This window comes from Coffea arabica, chromosome 5e, assembly GCF_036785885.1.
Source record: "Coffea arabica cultivar ET-39 chromosome 5e, Coffea Arabica ET-39 HiFi, whole genome shotgun sequence".
Lineage (NCBI taxonomy): Eukaryota > Viridiplantae > Streptophyta > Magnoliopsida > Gentianales > Rubiaceae > Coffea > Coffea arabica.
In genome coordinates this window covers 33390949-33412804 of record NC_092318.1, presented here as the reverse complement: position 1 = coordinate 33412804, position 21856 = coordinate 33390949, and the positions used below count along the sequence as shown (strand labels likewise).

Below are 21856 nucleotides of genomic sequence, written 5' to 3'. Positions count from 1 at the left end.
AAGAATTGAGTATGAGAATTGGCCGAACTTTTGCAACTTCTACGAGAAGATTGGTCATTCGAAAAGCAAATGTTACAGGAAATACCTAGAGTTCAAAGCTGTTCGACAAATTGTTGAGGGGAGAAAACTAGTATCACAAGTGTATAAGCTGAAACCCCAAGCAGATAAAGGGAAAAATGTGGCTTTAACTCCAACAAACAACACAGGGTTACTGGTAACAGAACCAACAATGATGGTGAACCAGTCACATGCCTTAAGGACATCTGCCATTAGGGGTAGGGATCCCCCCTCTTTGCTACCTCCCAAGGGTACATTTGCGGGGTTGTCGAGTGTGGCCCCAAGCCAGGAGCAAGTGACTGATAAATCAGCATCAAGGCTGGGCTATGATGAAGCTATTGCTCAAATGGTGCGGCATGGCTCTAGGGGGATGAGTGGTGACGATAAAAATGGAGCAACGGATGATCGTCCTGTTTGGGAGGATGAACTAGAACCAATTCTTATGTCTAACAAATTTGCAGTGTTGGGATTATTAGAGATGGAGTCACTGGATGATGTGCATCCTCCGGGTAGTAGTCATTCTATAGATGATCACTCTTTATCACTTTCTCTGTGAGTTAAACTAGTGCGTCGCACGAAATCATTGGAGAGAGTTCAGGGTGCTAGTGCTCTATTACAAGTGCTCAAGCCACTCCAAACTTGTATGAACCAACACCTGCAGCGAGTAAACTTGCTTGATGAACACCTTCCGAGTGGCGCAGTTATTGATTTAAGGGATGTAGAGCTCCTTAACAATTTATCAAAAAAACTAGGTCAACCAATTGACTACAACAAAAAATTGCAGCAACTTCTGTCTCAAGCTAGGGCCTGTTTATGTATCGATGATTAAGTCATTTAATATGCTTGTGTGGAACATACGGGGAGTGTCTCAGCTAGATTCCCAAAGACTTCTTCATAGATTGTGCCATCAAAATCAGGATCGTGTGATTGTTTTGTTGGAACCTATGAGGAATATGAAACGCTTAGAGTCTATTTGCCATTTTCTGCATTACACTCGAGCTCAATCTTTTTTGGAAGGTAAGGTCAGGGTCTTCTGGAATGAGGAGTTTCCTATTGGCTTTCAAGAAAGAGGCGATCAGTTGGTACATATGTCAATGAACTGGGTTGGTTTTCCATTTTCCTTTTCATCGATATATGCAAAGTGCACAAGGTTGAGTAAACGTGATTTATGGGGAGCTATGAGAGAGGTGAGTAATCAGTTCTTGGGACCATGGATGGTGGCGGGTAATTTCAATGTAATCCCTAAAACTAGTGAGCGGTCTAGGGGGGCTCCTCCTAATGAACGTAACATGGAGGAGTTTAATGAGACCATGTTTAATTGTGGTTTGGTTGAAGTAGACTTCGATGGCTCGCCTTTCACATGGACTAATGGAGCTGTATGGCAGCATTTAGATAGGGTGTTAGTTAGTGAAGCATGGTTGAATCTGTTTGGGATAACCACAGTGTCTCACTTGGTTCATGGTAGATGGGATCATGTCTCGTTACTAATTTGGTGTGGGCAAAGTCAGTAGCAGGGCTCTTCATTGCGGTTTCTCAATGTTTGGGGGAAGCAGCCGTCTTTCTTAGATGTGGTGTGAGAAGCTTGGCAAGAACTAGTACATATAGGGGAATGATTGGCTTTTACAAAAAATTGTTGAACACCAAAACGAAACTTCGACAGTGGAATTTTTAGTGCTTTGGTAATATATCTCAATCTATGAAGAATGCCAAGGAGAATCTACAACAATGTGAGACTGAGTTTCAGGTATGATAAGATAATGAGTCTAAGATCAAGTTAAAGGAAGCTAGGGCATCACTTATGCGGGCTTTGGTTGTTGAGTGCAAATTTTGGAGGCAAAAATTAGCTATAAATAGATCCATGTAGGTGATACGAATACGAGATTTTTGCATTTTGTGGTCAAGCAGAGGCAGAGTGCTAATTTTATTTCTCGTATTAAAGGGGATAATGGACAATGGGTTGAGGATGAGGTAGGAATTAAGGATTCGGCTACCCAATCCTTTTCTGGGTTATTTTCATCGGAGTAGAAAGGAAGGACTACCCTTGTATTGAATTTCTCACTCCCTATGTTGACCCAGGAGAAGAATGAGCTGCTAGAAAAATTACCGACGATGGTGGAATTAAAGGAAGTCATATTCTCCATGTCACCAGATAGCGCTCCGGGTCCAGATGGTTTTGGGGCCGGCTTTTACCAACAGTGTTGGTCGATTATCAACATGAATTTGCTGTAGGCTGTTCAAGAGTTCTTTAGAGGGGGTAATCAATCGAGGGGTTTCTTGAGTGCACTCATAGTCCTTATTCCGAAGGTCCTTGGGGCGTCCCAATAGTGGGAGTTCCGTCCCATTAGTCTATGCAACATGAGTTCAAAGATTATTTCCAAACTTCTAGCTAATCGTATCAGTGGGTTGCTACCCAAGTTGATTTTGCCTTAGTAGACAGGATTTGTACCAAGAAGGGGCTTTGCTGATAATATTTTGCTTGGCCAAGAAATGGTGCTAGACCTAGATAGGAGGCTAAGTTCACCAAATTTATTGCTCAAACTAGATATGGAAAAGGCATACGATCGGGTGGAATGGAGTTTTTTAATTTTTATGTTGCGTCAGTTTGGCTTTCAGGAGTGGGTGGTGGATTTAACATTCTAAAACTTTTCTAATAATTGGTTCTCGGTGTTGATTAATGGGTCCCCGGTGGGATTCTTTAAGTCTGCAAGGGGTGTTATATAGGGCGACCCGTTGTCTTCGGCACTATTTTATTAGTGGCTGAATTTTTGGGTCAAGGGCTACATCATCTATTCTGTCAGGGGGAGAGTTGCTTTTATGCATCTACGAGTTCTAGAATTCCCTACCTAGCCTTCGAGGATGACATATTGATTTTTACATAGTGTTCCGATGATTGCCTGGATGCACAAAAAAGTTTTCTTGATTATTATCAAGCATATTTAGGACAAAAGGTTAATCCTAGGAAAAGTTCATTGATTATCTCTTCTCAAGCATTGGAGGATCAATATGCATTGGTGAGTTCTAAGTTACAATTTTCAAGTCAAGGTTTGCCTTTAACTTATCTTGGGACACCAATTTCTAGGGAAAGGGGCACATTTTTGTTGTTTGGCACCATTATTTCCTATATGAGGGAGAGGTTGTTCCATTGGAGTTCGAGATTGCTATCCTTCGGGGAAAAATTGGTACTGATTCGACATATGCTCATTTCAATCCCTATATACCTATTATAGGTGCTCCATCCTTCGAAAGAAGTCCTTCTAAGGTTGGGCAGAATTTGTAATTCCTTTTTATGGGATAAATCTTTCAAGCTAAAGAGTATTCATTGGATATCTTGGGAGAATTTGTGTTTTCCCAAAAAGGAGGGGGGTCTAGGGTTTCGGTCCTTTGCAGATATGAGCTCAGCTTTTGCCTGCAAGTTGTGGTGGAGCTTGCAGAAAAATGACTCAATTTAGGTGGATTTCATACAAGTTAAGTACATTAAGGGGAATCATCGATCCAGGGTTTAGGTAAGTAGACCTCCTGTGTCTTGGAGGCATTTGGAACATATCAGGGAGATAGCGATAATCACCATTATGTGTGGGCAAGGGTTTTGTTGACTTCTGGTATGACCATTGGATTTTTGACTTACGGCTTGCGAATTTGGTTCCTATCATGAACCCTCAACATATGTTGCTAGCAGAGTTTCATGATAATGGAGGCTGGAAGGTTGTGCGATTTCATCAAATTTAGGAAGTCCACTTGTATCCAAACTAGGAGGATTGCATGGTATGGTTGGGTTCTGCGTCAGGGTGTTTTTTAGTTAAGGCTATGTGGGAATCTATTAGGCATAAGCGTAGCATCTCACATGTGGCCAAATTTATTTGGAGTGGCAGTGTCCCCTCTCAAGATGTCCTTTTTCGCATGGAAGCTGATCTGGGGACTGATTCCATTGGATATGGTTTTGAAGAAGCGAGATTTTTCTTTGGGATCTCGATGCTCTTGCTGTTTTATGATGGAAGAGCCCTTAATGCATGTGTTTATGACTAGTCTTGTAGCGTAGGAGGTGTGGTGTCACTTTCAAAGGAGATTCAGTATTTTGGATAGCCCATGTTCCTCTATTTCAACCACACTTCTTCTTCTCTGGTATCACTGGGTCACATAAGAATGATTAGTTGTGGTTCTTATGGAAGAGGAAAAATAAGAGTTGGTTTGAAGGACTTCTATTTCAAGCATGAGACGTTTTCATGGTTGAGCAGTTTGTTGAACAATTGGGGGTGGCCAAAGTGTTATCAGTGAACAGTTTTAGGGTGACCTGGATGATCCATGGTCCCGATGGGTTATAGCTTTGAAGTAGAAGCGTAGAGGGATTGTAATGGCTTGGAGGTGATCTCCATTACACTGGTTCACCCTAAATACGGACACAAGTGTTTCTCAGGGACGTGCTTATGGGAGGGCTTGTTGAGAGATTTTGATGGCAGGTTAATCTTTGCATTCTACAAGGAGTTTGGGAGATGGATGTGCTATCGATAGAAAGTTTTTCGCTATTGCATGGACTTCAGCGGTGTTCAGAGGAACTCAAGGGGCGGTTGTTGGTACAAGTAGTCTCAGAAAAGTCTAGTTGGCTTGCTTACATCAGGAATTGTAGCCAAGTGGCCGCTCTGCAGCATACATAAAAGGATACGGGCACTGTTAGTCTTCTATTTAGCTTCGATTGAGCATATATTTAGGGAAGCTAAATCCTTGTCTAATATGTTGACAAATTTGCGGCTTCCTTTGAAGTTTTTTTGCACTTCATATGACCAACTTTCTGGGAGGATTCGTGCATCTTTGAATCTAGATTGTCGAGAGTTTTGCTCAATACGTATGCAGGTTTTCAAGGAGTAATTTCTCAGTTGTATTCAAGGGTGTAGCTCTTTTAATTTCTTAAACTCATTGTATCTTTGTTGATTATTAATAAAATGAGGGACTAGCATCCCCACCCAGTAGATGGGCTTTGCTAAAAAAAAAAAAGTGGTTAGAGTAAAAATTGTTTTTTAAGGGCAAAATTGAAAGTTTAGAAAATGACTCAAAATGTTTACCTTAATTGCCACCTCTATCCCTTAATTATTGCATAGATAAAGATTTTATTTCCCTTTTACACTTGTCATTTTCCTTTATATTTTTAAATTTTCCTCCATTCCCTCATGTGATCAACTATTTTCTTCTCTTTGCTATTATCATTTATATATTAATTTTAATCTTCTTAAAATTATTCTTTATTTATTTCTATCTTTTTTGCTCTTTAGTAAGGTAATAATTATCTTAAAGTCTATGCTATAACAAAGTATATTATCTATATGAATAGACTATTTCATATATTATTTAAATCAATGCATCTAGAGTTTAGAATAAATTAATTTCTAATGACAGCAGTAACAAATTCAAATCATAATAACATAGAGGTTAATAAACAATACATAAAAATTAAATAAAAATATTGGATAATTATTTTTGGGATATACTTTCCAATATTAAGTAATGTAAAGTTCTAGTTTGCTAATACCTTTTTAAATAGTCAAATTTTTAATAATATACACTATACAATTTTTTATGTAAAAAATAATAATGTAAATAAATAAAATTGTTAATAAAAACTAATATACACACATATATTAGTTTTTTAAGCTATATAGTTTGACTTGAATTTTCTAATAATGTAAATAAATAAAATAAGAATGAAACTATAAGTAAAAGATAATTACAATATTATAATAATCAGACAATTAGTAATGCTAGTACGAAAATGAAACAAAATAGTGATATAAAAGAAGCAAAAAAGATAGAAAATAGTAAAAGAAGAAGAAATAAAAAAATAAAAGAAAGTAGTGAAAAGAAAAATAAGTGAATGAATGAGCAAAAAATATATAGAATAAAATAGTAAGGGCATTTTTATCTTAAAATATCAAATAGCGGAGCAAAGTGTTTATTTAATGAGTTTAGAAGGGAAAAGTGCAACTAAAGATAAAATTGAAAAAGTTTTTGGGCATTTAACCCTATAACATTCATACGAAACTGGGGTCTTTTACCACATCCAATCCCTTAATACTTTATAAGAGATATTAAATCTTCTATGTAGATTCATAAAGCAAAAGAGGATGATGATAATAATAACTAAAAGAATTACTAATGGTAATAACCAAGGGTACAATAATAATAACCAACTAACAAGATTAGTTATCAAGGGTATGATAATAATTATCAAGTGTACAATAATAATAACCAAAACAACAAGATTATAAACTATAAATCTTGTAAAGTTTCATGATTGAACTCATTTCATTTGTAAATCGCCCAAGTTACTTGTTGTTGAAATCACTTGGGCGACTTGTGATTCTGATCGATCAAGTGCTAAGCAAGTCTTTTCATAAGTCTTGCATAACGAAGTCCACAAGCATTGCAAAGTGTCTGAAATAGAAAAAATGTAAAATTTTAGCTCCTTAATCACAATAAAACAATAATAAGAACTGCAATCTAATTTCTAGCTTATTGACATGATTGGATTTTTGTACTTCAAAAAGAAATTATATAGGAAATTTAGCAACATATGAGGAGAACACAATAAATTCTTAATTAGTATATATAAATTTTGAATGCCCATCCTAAGAAAAAAGAACTATATAAAATAGTAATTGTTTTTATTTTTCTCAGAAAAATTACTTCTATCATATGTTTCAAGTGATAGAATTAAAAGAACCAATTATTTATATAATAAAAGTTGTTCATAGCCCAGAATTATAAACGTTATCGTATCATCTAAATTCTAAAGAGTTAGAAGTCAACTCAGTCATTATACTGAAAACAAAGGTACAACATTTATTAATTGCTAATTTTGTTTATTCTAATTTGATGAGAAAGATTATGAAATAGATAACCCCAAATCAAATTGTATTATGATATATCTGAACTTTAATGGAAAAATGATAGCCAACATAAATTAGTTGCTTTAATATGAACTTCCAAAAATATATGCAACTATAATATGAAATGCTTAATAGATATTTTTAGACACCTGTTTTCCTTAGAAACTACATTAAGTACCAATGTTAGTCAAAATATTAGTTAGGCCTTTCGTAAGAATCTGAACAGAATTTTCTTTTCTTTTCCTTTCTTCAATATATTGAATAAATGAGCACCAAAACTACCAAAGGGATGTTTAATTTTTTTTTAAATGAACTGTGTGCTAACTAAATCTAGTTAAAAGTTCTATAATATCTATTGAGGAAATAGTTTAGCTTTTTATTTGCGTATAGTTGATTCTTGAATTCATGCATATCAAAAGTCATGCTTATTTAGAGACCTTCCATACAAATATAGGTTGAAACTTTTGATTTGAGTCTTTAAAAAATAAAGAAAAAGAAACTTTCCAAGAAATTAGTAATATTATCAATTAATGTTAGAACTATTAACTTCATTTGTAGGACATGAAGCTAAGTATAGAAAACTACATCAAGATGTGACTTTAGCAATTTAATTATTCAAATTAATTATCTATAAGAAGATCAAAATTTTGGTCCTATTTAGAATTTGAAGAAAATACATACTTGCGGACCATGAGGTCCTTTCCTCCATAGTGGAGTGTCATCACTTCCACAAGCAATGCATTTCTTTTGGATTTCCCTTGAACTGCCTGCGTCATTTGATCCAGAAATGCTAAAAACCTTGTTAGATGCATTCTCTTCACCACCTCGCTTTAACCGATTTCCTTTTGTCTATATAAGTAAGAATCAAAAGTTATTGCTTTTTCAAACAACCAAAACAATAACAAAATATGAAGAGAATTTTCTTCTTTGTATTAGAATGTCTAATTGATAAGATGACAATGGCAATTAAATAATTAAGTGCACGATGAAACAACTATAAAAGAAGCACCCTTCTGTCTAGTGCATTACTTGTTATCAGCAATAATTAGATGTGAATCTTTAAAAAAATGAACATCACCATCCAACATGTCTTTAGGTACTTCACCATTATGTAATCCTTTACAAATTTTGGTGAATATCATGAATCAAAGTTCCTTTTTTCATAATGGAGTAAGGAAATATACATTGTATCCATATCATAAGTTTGCAGTATTACTACATAACACAATTTTATGCCTAGTACATAGTTGAGGAACAATGAGAAAGCTTTGGTCTTGTTATGTATGGATTAATAAAAGATTTCCTTTCAATGATTAGTTTTCCTTTCCAAGACATTCAACTTTTTCTCATGTATATATTTCTATCTTAAGCGTGATACAATATATGGTAATAGTATCTTTTTATGTTCACACTATATGCTACCCATAAGTGTTTTGAAATTTGGACCAGACTAGCAAGTTCCATTGGTTGAACAATGAATCGGCCATAACTCTAGTTTGATTCTATATTTAATCTAGAAGTCAAATAAACCAGTCAAATCTGATTGAACTAGTCAAAATTGGTAAAGAATCGGCCTTTGAACCAAATTTTCACTAAATATTATTTTATCTAACTAATTTAATATTAAGATAAAATCTTAAAATCATTGAATCAGAGTTGAACTGGTTGAACCATAAATCAAAAGTTCAGCTAGTTCACTTGCCAGTGTGGAATTCAAAACATCGGTAGTAATAGCTTTTTATGTTCGCACTATTTGGCAGCAATAACCTTCTTTTTTCAAAGTTTGGTAGCAAGGCATTTGAAAGTGCCTTAAGCTTGATTTGCCTACGACGAAGGTGCCTTGAAACTGAAACATAAAAGATTATTTAAGATTCTTTATATCATGTCCAAAACTATGATATAGACATTACTTTGGTTGGTTTATGTGTGTTTGAGAAAACATGTTGTGACTTTCAGTCAATCCGAGCATAATTATTTATTAGATAAAAGATGCATTGGATAAACTTTTTTCTACTTCGTTTTAAATATGTCTTAAGAACAAAAATCATGTCCTTGATTTACATGAGAGCAAATTCTATTTTTCAACCAATCCCCAGTTTGGTAGCAACATCCATTGATTTTTTGTTCCCACACAACATATTCTTCACTATTCCATCCATTTTGGACTAAAAATGAAAAGCAATAAGAATGCTTTAGTGTAGTTCAACCTTTCATCCAAAACCTAGTTTTGAAGGAAAAACTACTATGCTTGTTAGTATCCTTTTACCAGGAAAATAGAGAGATTTTTTTCACCCTTCCACCCCCTCTCCATACCCTTTTTACCCCCAACTCCCAATCACAAGATTTGAACCCTAAACCTAACAATGAAAAAGATTCCAAGAGCGCTCCCTTGATTATTGGGAAAAAAGATTATTAGTTTTCCTATATATCTTTTATTAGAAATCACAATTTGAAGAACAAAGAACTTTAAGCTATTGTTGTGCAACCTCAATCAAATAATGCAACCTTACTAGTAAAGTACCATGTAGGAATATATAATTATAACAGTTTGAAGCATTGTTCGCAATATCCATCTTTGTTAATTCCTGACTTGACAATATAATTAATTGGAAATAAACTGATCAAAAGGGAATACATTCGTAAAAGGTTTCAGAACTAGCAAGACAAATTCATGAATATACAATTATAAGGTTTACGTTTAAATATAGTGCAAAGATCACACTGTATTCTATGCAAATCACACAGGAAAAATTAGTTAAACATAGCCATGCCCAAACATATATAATAATTTTAGAATGCCACTCATTACATCTTTCCTTGCCTCCAACTGTGGGGGTATGTGTCAACCTGGATGCCCTAACTGATATGAGGCTTGGCAAACAATTTTTGAGGGTCATATGCATGATGTAAGTTGATCCTTACATATGACATTGTTTGTGATGAGTTTTGAAGTTTTGATTCGATATATATAGTAATGTAAACCTAACAGAAAATATCGCATACATGTATGTCTCCTTTTTTTTAACTACGTAGTATGTATTAAAATGATATCTTTAAAGCAATATAAATATTCAACGTTCAATAATAGAAGTATTTAATGCAGTGTATGGTAGATCAACTTTTGGAATTGAGATAAAATTTTTCAATTTGCAACCAAATAAGTGCTTATGAACATGCTTCCCTTAACTAAATGCTTCCCTTTTCCTCGTATCTAAATTCAGTCTTAATTCCTTATAAAGTATCTAATGAAAATCATTTAAACATACTTTCCTTAGAACATCTTTCAAACCTAAATTTTGTCATACTTTTGGCACCTTTTCTCATTCACTTGGTGCTAATGCTCATACATCCTTTTTAACAGCCTATATGTGAATATCTTTCTTCTAGAAAGATGCATGAAATCATTAATCATCAAATATCTTGCAAAAGAGTTAAAACACTATTTCATTCATTAGTCATGATTTGTGTTAGACATTCATGTACCACGTGGGCAAGATTGAATCCAAATCCCTCTCATGAGTAAATGCATTATATGCCAAGAGCAAACAATGAGTGGTTAGCCAATTAATCATGGATCAACTATATTCATTTGAATAGTCAAAGGTGGACTATCTTGAAACTTTTAAATGATTTATGTATGAATGTGAAGGGTAATTAAGTAGCTTTTCCCAGACATCTAGTCTTTTTCTTTTTTTCCATATGTAGAAGCATTATAAATTTGTGAAAGTTTACCTAGAAATCTAAAAAACATAATGATCTAAGAAAATGATAAGAGTTGTCATGTTTTTGTCGAAAAATATCTAGAAAACTTACGGCTCATTATCTAGTCAAAGTTCTTTTGGTTTTCAACAATTCTCATGTATATAGATCATGAAATCCAAAAAACAAAGGAAAATGATATGGGGGATTTTTCAATGTCAAAACATATGTAAAATAAGATAGCACTTACATCCTCTTGCTTTTCGATGTCTTGAAATGGAAATCCCAATCGTAGTGTAAGATCAATGTTATCAACAGGAGCACCTATGGTCAAAGTCTTTGAATTCTCCATTGAACTTCAATTAATTACCTATGAATCATTAGAAGAAAAATTAGTTTGGTAACAATAAAAAAATATTTTTAGAGGGATTTTTAAAGTTCATTGACTAATCATTACAAGACAACAATTGATCATTGATCTGTCATTTTTACATTTAACTCGTCAAATCATGATTTGCTTAATAATTCCATCTTGAACTTAAAAAATTCAAAAATTATCTTATCACACAAAAAATTAAAAGAAATTGAGATTCCCATTTGCATCTTTGTTTTTTACTTAGTAATAATAGTGAAAAACTCAAGTACATGGGATTCGGCAAAAATTTACCTTTCTAAGTAGGATAAGTATAGTGGGGTAGTTTATCATAATAAGTTGCTGTCAAGGTATTGACTAGAAGAGAACAAAAGTAGAATGATCCTTCTTATTAACTTTCATAGAAGTACTAAATTGAATTTCCATTACATTGGTTCATGAGAAATACCTGTAATGATCAAGAGAAGGTATACCTGTCAAGAACAATTAGAGTGGGGATTAAAAAAATTGTAAATAGAAGGCAAAAAGATAAGTCAAATCAAGAACACTTGACATAATCAAACTGTATAGAAAAACATTTTCATTAAAGAGGTATATCAAGTAATAACCCTAGTCAATAATAACTAGCAAGTGTTCTATGCAAAATTATCTCTCAAGCCCTTATCTTCACTTTCCCTATCGGAAAGTTTAGATTCTCTTTTAAAACTCAAAAAAAGGCTAAGAACACTCTCACAAGAAAAAATAGTTCAAATATTTTGATATAGTAGAAATGAAATTGATCGTTCTCGAATAGCATCAAGATAAACCAATCATCTATAATGGGACATATATAGTCTGTAATCAAGTAAAGGAAAAGCATTATATATGAATCTATACACTGCATTTTGGATAAAAATAGAGACATAGAAGATGCAAGAATATAGACCTCTGATAGTGTTAGAGATATGAAAAGGTAGAATACATATTTATATAGAAAATTAAAACGCTTCTAGATGATCTACTTACCATAAAAGTTTGCATCAATGAATTTTTATTTTGAAGTAATTTGTAGTTAAAATCAATCCTTTAGCTTATCTCTAATAAGACAATCTAGATTGTACAAAGACAAACTTTTACTGAAAAATTGGCCAGGTATGCAAGGATTAGATTTATTTATTAGGTAGGTGATTTTTAAACTAGCTATTGCAAAAATTGCCCAACAAACCTAATCATCGTATGAAACAGCAAAACATTGAATTGGCGAAATCGTCCATGTACATTCAAATTTTAAGTGCTTGAGCTTTATTACCAAGATTGTTGCCCAATTCAAAATTGAGCAATTAATTTTTTTATTGCAACAAAGTCAGCTTTTGCTGTTTCATTTCAATATTAGTCAGAAGATACATACAATGAAAAGGTTTTTAAATACTAATCTCAATCTCCATCATAATTAGTAACTGTTAGATACATAATCCTTTAATTTTTTATATATAGGCTTGCTCCCAATTTTAGTTAAAAAATGCCACCTAATTTTGTATTTTCATATTAGATTGATCTCTTATAATTGAAAATTATGCTTATTTTTTATTTACATTTGATTTAGAAATTTGCTAAAGCTCATTTTTATGATATTATTTTTCATTTTCTGTTTGGACTTACTACAAATTATTAATTCTTTCCAAATAAAAATGTGATACAATCATCATTTTGTTAGTCAAATATGGTAGCTTTATGCAGTTTCTAAAACTTTTAAACTTTTACCAGCAGTAGCAAAAAAATTGCCATAGGAAATGTTTGAAACGATTGTTTGTATGTTGTGGAAATGGTGGGATAAAATTTTCTGCAATAAACAACAATTAGCACAATAAATTGACTGAGTTTATTAATTTATGTTTTTCAAGAATTTAAGGATTTGACTATAGTGTGATATACCATAATTGCGGTACAAAAGTTGACACATAATTTATATGGTAGCTGACATAGCATAATAGTGTTTTTTGTTTTTTGAGGAAGCATAATAGTGTTACAAAACATTGCATAGAGATGGATAAGGTAACTGACACAGCACATGAATTAATAAGCCTAATGAAGCTGTGCAGGGATTCAAGCGACCAAGGGGAAAGGGTGTTCGAGCTCGATTTCAATCGAATAGGCAACTCTGGTCAGCGACATCTACCAATAACTCATTCCAGGTTTTGCATCATGATTAATGCAATTGTGTGGAACATTAGAGGGGTGGCTAAAGCCCCAAATCTGCGTAGATTGGTTAAATTAGTACAATTGCATGATTTTAAGTTTGTAGCTATATCTGAGCCAAAAATGCAAGTGTCTAATATCGATTACATTCTATTGCAACTATTGTTTGATTCGGTAGTTGTTAACTTGTCAGAGGACCTTTGGGTATTTTATAATTATCCTTTTGTATGCTCGGTAGTGGGGAACTCTAACCAGTATATTTCTTTGTCAGTCCAACATCCATGGTTACCGAGTCCCTTGATTTTCTCATTTGTCCATGCAAAATGTTCAATGGAGAAATGAAGGGATTTATGGCAGAACTTACTGAGTGACAAACCCAGTGCCCTTCCATGGTGCATTAGGGGTGATTTTAATGTCATAACGGCCCCCATGAAAAACACGGAGGTCGACCTTTTTTAGTATCTGAAGGAGTGGAGTTTTTGTCTTTCATGGAGGAGGCTGGGGTTTTCAATGCCAGATTCTCGGGACCGAGCTTCACATAGTGCAATAATAGAAGGAGACGAGCTCGAATTTGGAAGAGATTGGATAGATTATTAATCAGTGGAGAATTTTTGGACTTCGCCTCGGCAATTTTTGTAGTCCACCTAGCAAGACATCTGTCTGACCATGCTGTGTTGAAAATCTCTTTTGCATCTAGGCCGGATAACAAGCCGAGGCCATTCAAGTTTTTATATGTATGGACATCTGAACCAGAACTATTGGAAGTGATTCGAAGGGCGTGGGGGTTGGAAGTGCAGGGCTCTCCATTGCAGATTTTGTGTTCTAAAATGTTGGCGACTCGAAGGGCTATTCAACAATGGAATAAGCAGTCCTTTGGGAACATATTTGATGTTGTCAGAGAGGAGGAGGCAAGATTATTGAGAGCCGAGGAAGGCATGGAGAACGATGACTCTGAGGTGGTGCAAGCTGAGCTACATAAGGCCCAAGTGGAGCTTCAAAGGGCATTGTCGATTGAAGAACAATATTGGTGTCAAAAGGCTAGAGTGAAATGGCTTCGTAGTGGGGATTGGAACCCCAAATATTTCCTTGTGGTAGCAAAGGAGGGCGCAAGGTATGATACACAGAGTCAAGAAGTCAGATGGGGTGTGGGCAGAGGAGGATGAAGAGATAGCAAATGCGGCAATTGCGTATTTGCATATTTTTCAAACCTATTTTCTGGGTCTACGAATTCAAATCCGAATATGCTGCTGAATTTAGTTCCTTCAATGATCACGGGGGAGGACAATAAGATCTGAAAAGAGGTGCCTGACATGGAGGAAGTTCGACGAGTGTTGTTCGCAATGGATGGGGAGAGTGCAATTGGATTGGATGGATTTACGGGTAAGTTCTTCATATTTTCTTGGGACATTATTGCTCAGGATGTTCATAGGGTGGTGGTGAGTTTCTTTTGTGGGACGGAGTTACCTCGGTTTATTACTTCCACTACCATTGTGCTGATTCCTAAAATTCAGAATCCCTAAGATTTTTGAAAGTTCAGACCGATTAGCCTATGCAACTTTTTAAATAAATTGTTATCCAAGATATTGGTGGAGCGCGTAGCTTCAATGTTACCAAAAATTATCTCTCCCCAACAGACGGGATTTGTTAAGGGTAGAAACATAACGGAGAATTACTTACTAGCCCAAGAGCTAATAGCGGGTATTGGAAGGAAGTCAAAAGGAAGGAATGTAGCGCTAAAGCTGGACATGGCAAAGGCATATGACCGGATGTCTTGGGAAGAAACATAACGGGAGTTTGGTTTTAGGGAGAGGTTCATTGATATGGTATGGAGATTAATATTGAATGTATGGTTCTCGGTTATCATTAATGGGTCGGCGCATGGTTTCTTTAAGTCTAGTAGGGGTCTACGGCAGGGTGACCCGTTATCCCCCGTGCTATTTGTGATTGGAGCAGAGATGCTGTCAAGAGGTTTAAATAATTTATCGCGGCAATCAGGATTCGTGGGATTTAGAGTCCTAATGGGCTGTCCTACTGTGACGCACTTAGCATTTGCAGATGATGTTATAATTTTTACCAATGGCTTTATTGCTGCATTACAAAGGATCATGCAGGTACTTGGTGCGTATCAGCAGTCTTCGGGGCAACTGGTGAATGCTCAAAAATGTGGATACTTAGTTCATTCGGCATTGCCATCATCTCACAAAAGGGTGATTGAGAGAGTCACGCAGTCCTCTAGACAGGTTTTCCCATTGCGGTATCTAGGCTTTCCTTTATATCTTGGAAGGTGTAAATCATCATATTTTGGGGAAGTACAGTTTATTTTGGATAGAATCTTGTCTTGGAAGACAAATTTTCTGTCTTCGGGGGGAGAAGGGAGGAACAATCCTGATTAAGCATGTTTTGTCATCCAGTGCACTTGCTATCAGCTGCTGTAGTTCCCACCTCTATGTTTAGAAGTGTAGAGAAGGTCTGTGCAAGTTTCTTGTGGGGATCATCCGAGGAAGGAATGAAATTTCAATGGATTAAATGGTCTCATTTATGTCAGTCGGTTGAGGAAGGGGGAGTAGGCTTTAGCAGGCTTATTGATGTTTATACATCTTTCTCGTGCAAACTATGGTGGTAATTTCGGACGAGGATCTCACTCTGGACAGACTTCATTCGAGCTAAATATTGTAGGGACCTTCACCTGTGTCAGGTAGAATTGAGTTGATAAGCTTCGGTAACGTGGAGGAGAATGCTAAACATTAGTAGACAAGTGGAGTTGTCTATGGTATGGCTGGTACATGACGGGTCCTGCCACTTTTAGTATGATAATTTGTTGGGGAATGGTGCGTTATTTCTCAAAACGATTGTGAATCCAACCCTCTCCTTTAGGGATTTTGTTACCAATGGGTATTGGGATGTAAATTTGCTCATTCAAGCTATCCCACTGTATCTAATTCCTTCCATTTTGCAACACCCGACCCCTGAGGGAGGACATGCTGATGAGGTCATATGGAGCTTGACCTCGTCTAGAAAATTCTCATTAGGATCGCCCTTTGATGAGATACGCCAAGGCCAGATCTTCAGTTATTCACTCTTAGATTTGCACCCTTGGATCCCTCTGAAAATTTCCTTCTTCATGTTGTAATTGCTATTGGAGAGGCTGCCATTGCTTGATGTTCTAGGTAAGCCAGGTATACAATTGGCTTCGAAATGTCTATGTTGTCGAGACATGTCAAGCGAGACTTTAGAGCATGTATTTTCAAAAGGACAGGTAGCGAAGGACGTATGGAATTATTTTAACAATATATGTGGTTTAACGTGTTTAGGTTTATCATTGCGAGCCCGTGTAGTTGCTTGGTAGGTGTCTTCGCCCAGATCAGACAAAAGGTGAGTCATTTTCACAATGCTACCAAGCTTCATTTGCTGGCAGATTTGGAGGGCAAGGAATAAAGCATTTTTTGAAGGAATCCCAATGCAACCTACTACTATTTGTCAAGCCATTACTTCAGAGACAAAGTCGATGGTCGAAATTGACTTTAATCAGAGGCTTGAGTTTCACACATTCCCTCAGCTGCATAAGTGGTCCGCTCAACAGGCAAGCGGCTTTAGTTTTCAGTTTGTCCGTTGGAAGGCAAAGGAGATTAGTAGGTTAACGTTGAATATGGACAGGTGCTCCAAGGGTAATTCGGGATTGAGTGGCTGCGGTGGGATCCTACGCGATTATGTAGGGCTGCCTATATTAGCTTTCTCAGCTTTCTTTGGAGAAACATCAAGCTTACATGCAAAAGTGTTGTTCTTGTTAACTGGTCTTTGGGTGTGTGTAGAGAAGGGGCTTACCAATGTTAATATACAATCTGACTCATAGATTTTGGTTGGGATTCTTCAACAGCGCCTTCAATGTCCGTGGCAGATCCGAAGAGAGATAGGGCAGATTTGAAAAATGGTAGAAGATGTGGCGAGATTTACCCACTGCTTCAGAGAGGCCAACAGAGTGGCTGATATTCTAGCTAATATGGTTGTTTCCCATCATCACCATAGTATTATTATCTATGATCATATCAATATGTTCTCAAAGTTGACACGTGGGGAGGTTCGTCTAGATAGGCTAGGTATGCCTTCTATTAGGAGGAAGATGAAGGGGATAGGATATGGCATCTCTTGATGGAAAATCTTGTAATTCCGATTTCTTTACTTCAATAAAAGAATAGTTTTAATTAAAAAAATGAAATAATAAGAGCAAAAGATAAATATATAAATAAAAAGAAGCACATGAATTAATAGGTGCAAATAAATAAATAAATAAATAAGACAAGGAACCTAACTGGCTCTTAAATTTAAAATGTTTAAGTATATTCTTACAATAATTTCGTAGGTATCAAAATTAACTTAACATATTTTAATTGTGGATGAGCTTGAAAGTAATTGTACTAATCATAGATTCTAAGCACATCATTTTACATTATTTCATAATTTCTATGTAGATTGTAAGCATATTATTTTATGTTAAGCCTTAGCCCCTATCAAAAAATAATTGTTTAAACTCTACAATTTGGAGTTCATTAGATAATTCACAAGCTTAAAATTGTACAATGAAATTTTTAGTTTTACATTCAATAGGAAAAAAAAATAATAGCATTTAATACTAATTCGTAAAAAATGATTGTGCAAGCATTTATTTAAAACATGTTGATATTTTACTTATATTATAAACCAAATATAGTTAGTCTCCCTATAATCGGGCTTTCTCTCTATAATCGGGCTTCCTCACCATTTTCGGGCTTTGCAAGTTTAGTAGGGTTTCATGGCGGCTCCCCAGCATGGGGAGGCGCCGCTTCTTGCTCGTCCTACGAAGACGTTTGCCTCCATTCTTTCTCAATCTCCGTCTCCTTCGTCCTCTGGCATTGGCCATCTCAGTACTTACAAGGGGGAGCCTTCGTTGGTGATTTCCCGTCAAGATATGATACAGATAGCAGCACCTTATTCTAATGCACTGGTCGGTAGGTTTGCAGTTGGTCGCCCTTCCATGGAGATTATTCGCAAATTTATCGTTTCTTTGGGGCTGAGGGCTGAGTGTCCGATAGGGTTATTAGATTCCAAGCATATTCTTTTACGGCCTTCCGTGGAGGAGGATTACACCAGACTCTGGTGTCGAAAGTCTTGGTACATTGGCAAATTTCATATGTCCCTGTCGAAATGGACAATCGATTTTAAACCGGGAGCAGAGTCGTCCATCGCGCCAGTTTGGGTCAATTTCCCAGGTCTTCCATTGCCGTTTTTTGAAAAGCAATTTCTGCTTAAGCTGGGTAACTTACTTGGCCGACCATTAAAGGTGGATGAAGCTACGGCTTCGCTGAAGCGTCCGTCTGTGGCGCATATATTGTTGGAAGTCGATGTATTGCATTCTCCAAGATCCAGGATTTGGATCGGAGATGACCAGTGGGGTTTTTGGCAGAAAATTGAGTATGAAGAATATCCTTCGTATTGCGTTTTTTGCTCGTCAATTGGTCATGTTGAAAGTACCTGTCATCAGAAACATCCGGAATTGCGGCCTGTGCGACGTGCTAGACCATCAGCTTTGACTCAAGTCAGGCAAGTCTTTCAACCGAAGGGAGGACCGGCTGTCGACGATTCTCTTCCTGTGTGGGATTCAGGGGTTGTGATAGTCCCAAGGATACAAGTGCGGGAAAACAGTAATCCCGCTGCAGATGTCTCCATTGCTGGTATTCCATCGTCATCGTCTAACCCTGTTAGGGGTAGCCCTACTCAGGCTACTGTTCATGCTCAAGACCCCGTTCTCCCTGATTCATACCGGGGGGGTGCTGCGGATACGCAGAATGCTATCCCTGTACTGACCCGTTTTCCCCCGGATTCTTCTTCTCCGGTTAAAGCTTTATCAGACACAATCCCTTCTTTCGGCCGAGATGATATTTTGTTGACTAAGTCCGTGACTGCAGTGCCGCAGCATGCGCGGGCTTGTTCACTCTCTCCTCGACGGCATGAGGGTCATGCTCGTCTAGTGCGCTATAACTCTGAAGGGCGGTTAGGGTTGAAAAGTATTTCTTTGGTTGAGTTAAAAAATTTTGGGGATCGGCTGGCCAGCAGAATCACAGCATCTAAGTTATGTGATGACCCGGTTGTCCCTGGGGCACTTCTGGATGATACAGACACTCAATTGCTGCAAAATTTGGTCCAAGGTCACAAGACTCGTGGGAGGCAGACCAGGAAAAGAGAAGGTAAGATTTCATCTGCTCCTTATAACCTTCGGTCTCATAATGTTAGATCCGATTAAGTTTATAGTGTGGAACATTCGTGGTGCTGCGAATAAGGATTCGTTGCGGCATATTCGTTGCGCTTGTAGATCAAACGATATTCGTTTACTGATTCTCTTGGAACCATTAGCTAATGTCTCCCATTTGGAGAGTGTGCAGCTGTTCTTGGGTTTTGATTTTGCTCAGTCCTTCGTGCATAACAAAATTTGGATATTCTGGTGTTCAGATGCGCGATATTCTTTTGTAGAAGCTGCGGATCAGGTGGTCCATATACATGTGTCTTTCCCCTCTGGTTCTTCCATTTTTATTTCGGCTGTTTACGCGAGGTGTAACAGAATTGGTAGGCGACAGTTATGGGAGGCTCTGGAGCAATTTTCAACGTCTGTTACGCTCCCATGGATGGCCGTAGGAGATTACAACGTTATTTCTTCTGCGGAGGAAAGGATTGGAGGTTCAGCCCCGAATATTTGTGATCTGGAAGAATTTAACTCTGCATTAAATCGGAGTGGACTATTTCCAGTTCAGTTTGATGGGTCTGCCTACACATGGACAAATGGGCGTATGTGGCAGCGGCTTGATCGAGCGGTCGTTAATGCTGTTTGGCTGTCTTCTATTGAGCTGACTCGAGTTGCTCATCTTCAGCGAGGCCGGTCTGATCATTGTCCGTTGCTGGTTACGGGAGGAAGTATGACAACGCGGCGGTCTTCCTTTCGATTTCTTAATGTTTGGCGGAGTCATCCTACTTTTCATCAAACAGTAAGGTCTGCTTGGGCTCAGCCTGTTGCTGGAATTGGAATGCAGAAATTTTTTAATAAATTGAAGGTGGTTAAGAGAGTTTTAGCTGGATGGAATGTGGAGGTTTTTGGGAATGTTTCTCAACGGGTCAAAGTGGCAGCGAATAACCTATTGGCCAAGGAATTGTTGTATGATCAAAATAGGGACATGTTGTCTAGGTCGGCAGTACATGAGGCACGGGCAATTCATTCTCGGGAGCTAGCATTAGAATGTGAATTCTGGAGACAGAAGGCAGCGATCAAATGGATCAAAGAGGGCGACGCGAATACCTCTTTTTTCCATGCAACGGTTAAGCAGAAACGCAGCTCTAATTTTATTGCACGGATTAGGGGCACCGAGGACAGTTGGTTTGATAGTATCGAGGATATTAAGCTCTCAGCCACTGATTTTTTCTCCTCTTTGTTCACAGCAGACCGCGATGTTGGTTCTGGGAGCAGGCCGTCACTTGAGCTGCCTAAGCTTACGCAAGAGGAGAATGACATGCTGCTGAAATCTCCAACGGTGGATGAAGTTTATACGGTGGTGTGCTCAATGGACCCTCAGAGCGCTGCGGGGCCTGATGGGTTTGGAGGGGGTTTTTATCAAAGTTGTTGGGAGTGTATAAGAGATGACTTCATGGACGGGGTGCAGGATTTTTTTGCTGGTGCCACAATGCCCCGCGGATTTTCCAGTACGACGATCATTTTACTCCCCAAGAGGGAAGGTGCATGTGAGTGGAAAGATTTCCGACCAATAAGTTTAGCTAATGTTAGTGCAAAGATCATTTCTAAGATTTTGTCCACCCGTATCAACCAGCTCCTTCCTAGGTTGATTTTAGAGTTTCAGACTGGCTTTATCCCGGGAGGGGAATACAAGATAATGTTTTGCTAGCTCAGGAATTAATTCTGGATTTGGACAAGAAACTGCGTCACCCTAACGTAATCTTGAAGTTGGATATGGAGAAGGCATACGACAGGGTGGACTGGGGGTTTTTATTATATATGCTTCGAGAATTTGGTTTTAAAGAAGGTGTAGTGGATCTGATTTTTCGGTTAATATCCAACGTCTGGTTTTCTGTCCTGATTAATGGGGAACTCACCGGCTTTTTCAAGTCGACTAGAGGGGTTCGTCAGGGGGATCCGTTATCGTCCACTCTTTTCCTTTTTGTCTCGGAATTTCTTGGAAGGGGTCTTCAGCGGATGTTTACTAGCACGCCAGCGTTTAGATTTTTGTCTAAGGGAGGGCTGGTCCCGTTTCTTGCGTTTGCCGATGACGTGATTATCTTCACCCGGGCATCGACAGAATGCCTACAGGCTGTGTCGTCCTTTCTACAGGAATATCAAACTCTTTCTGGCCAAAAAATTAATCTCTCCAAGAGTCGGTTTCTGTGTTCGTCGAAGCTCCCTTCGGAGGTTATCCAATTAATTCAGCAAGTAACGGGATTTCAAGGGCAGCCTTGGCCTGTCAAATATTTGGGAGTCCCACTTTCTCTTGGCCGTAGTAAAAGTGTCTTATTTGATGGAGTAATTGCCTCCGTGAGAGCGAAGCTTCATCATTGGAGTTCCAGGTTTCTGTCTGCTGGGGGGAAACTCATCTTGATTCGTCATGTGTTGAGTTCAATGCCTCTTTACCTCTTGCAGGTTACTAAA

The 21856-nt window shown here is 37.3% G+C and overlaps 1 protein-coding gene across 1 annotated transcript; it reads left to right on the top strand.

The window, feature by feature from the left end:
• Positions 1 to 17965: 17965 nt before the first annotated feature.
• Positions 17966 to 21098, top strand: LOC140006961 (uncharacterized). The gene is made up of 2 exons (XM_072049635.1): positions 17966 to 19397; positions 19444 to 21098. Exons 1-2 carry the CDS (start codon positions 17966 to 17968, stop codon positions 21096 to 21098), a joined length of 3087 nt encoding a protein of 1028 aa, XP_071905736.1.
• The last annotated feature ends 758 nt before the right edge of the window (positions 21099 to 21856 follow it).

Coding starts and splice junctions, on each gene's coding strand:
- LOC140006961 (XM_072049635.1), top strand. CDS start 17,966: ATGGCGGCTCCCCAGCATGGGGAGGCGCCGCTTCTTGCTCGTCCTACG. Junction 19,398..19,443: donor GCAGACCAGGAAAAGAGAAG/GTAAGATTTCAT, acceptor TCATAATGTTAG/ATCCGATTAAGTTTATAGTG.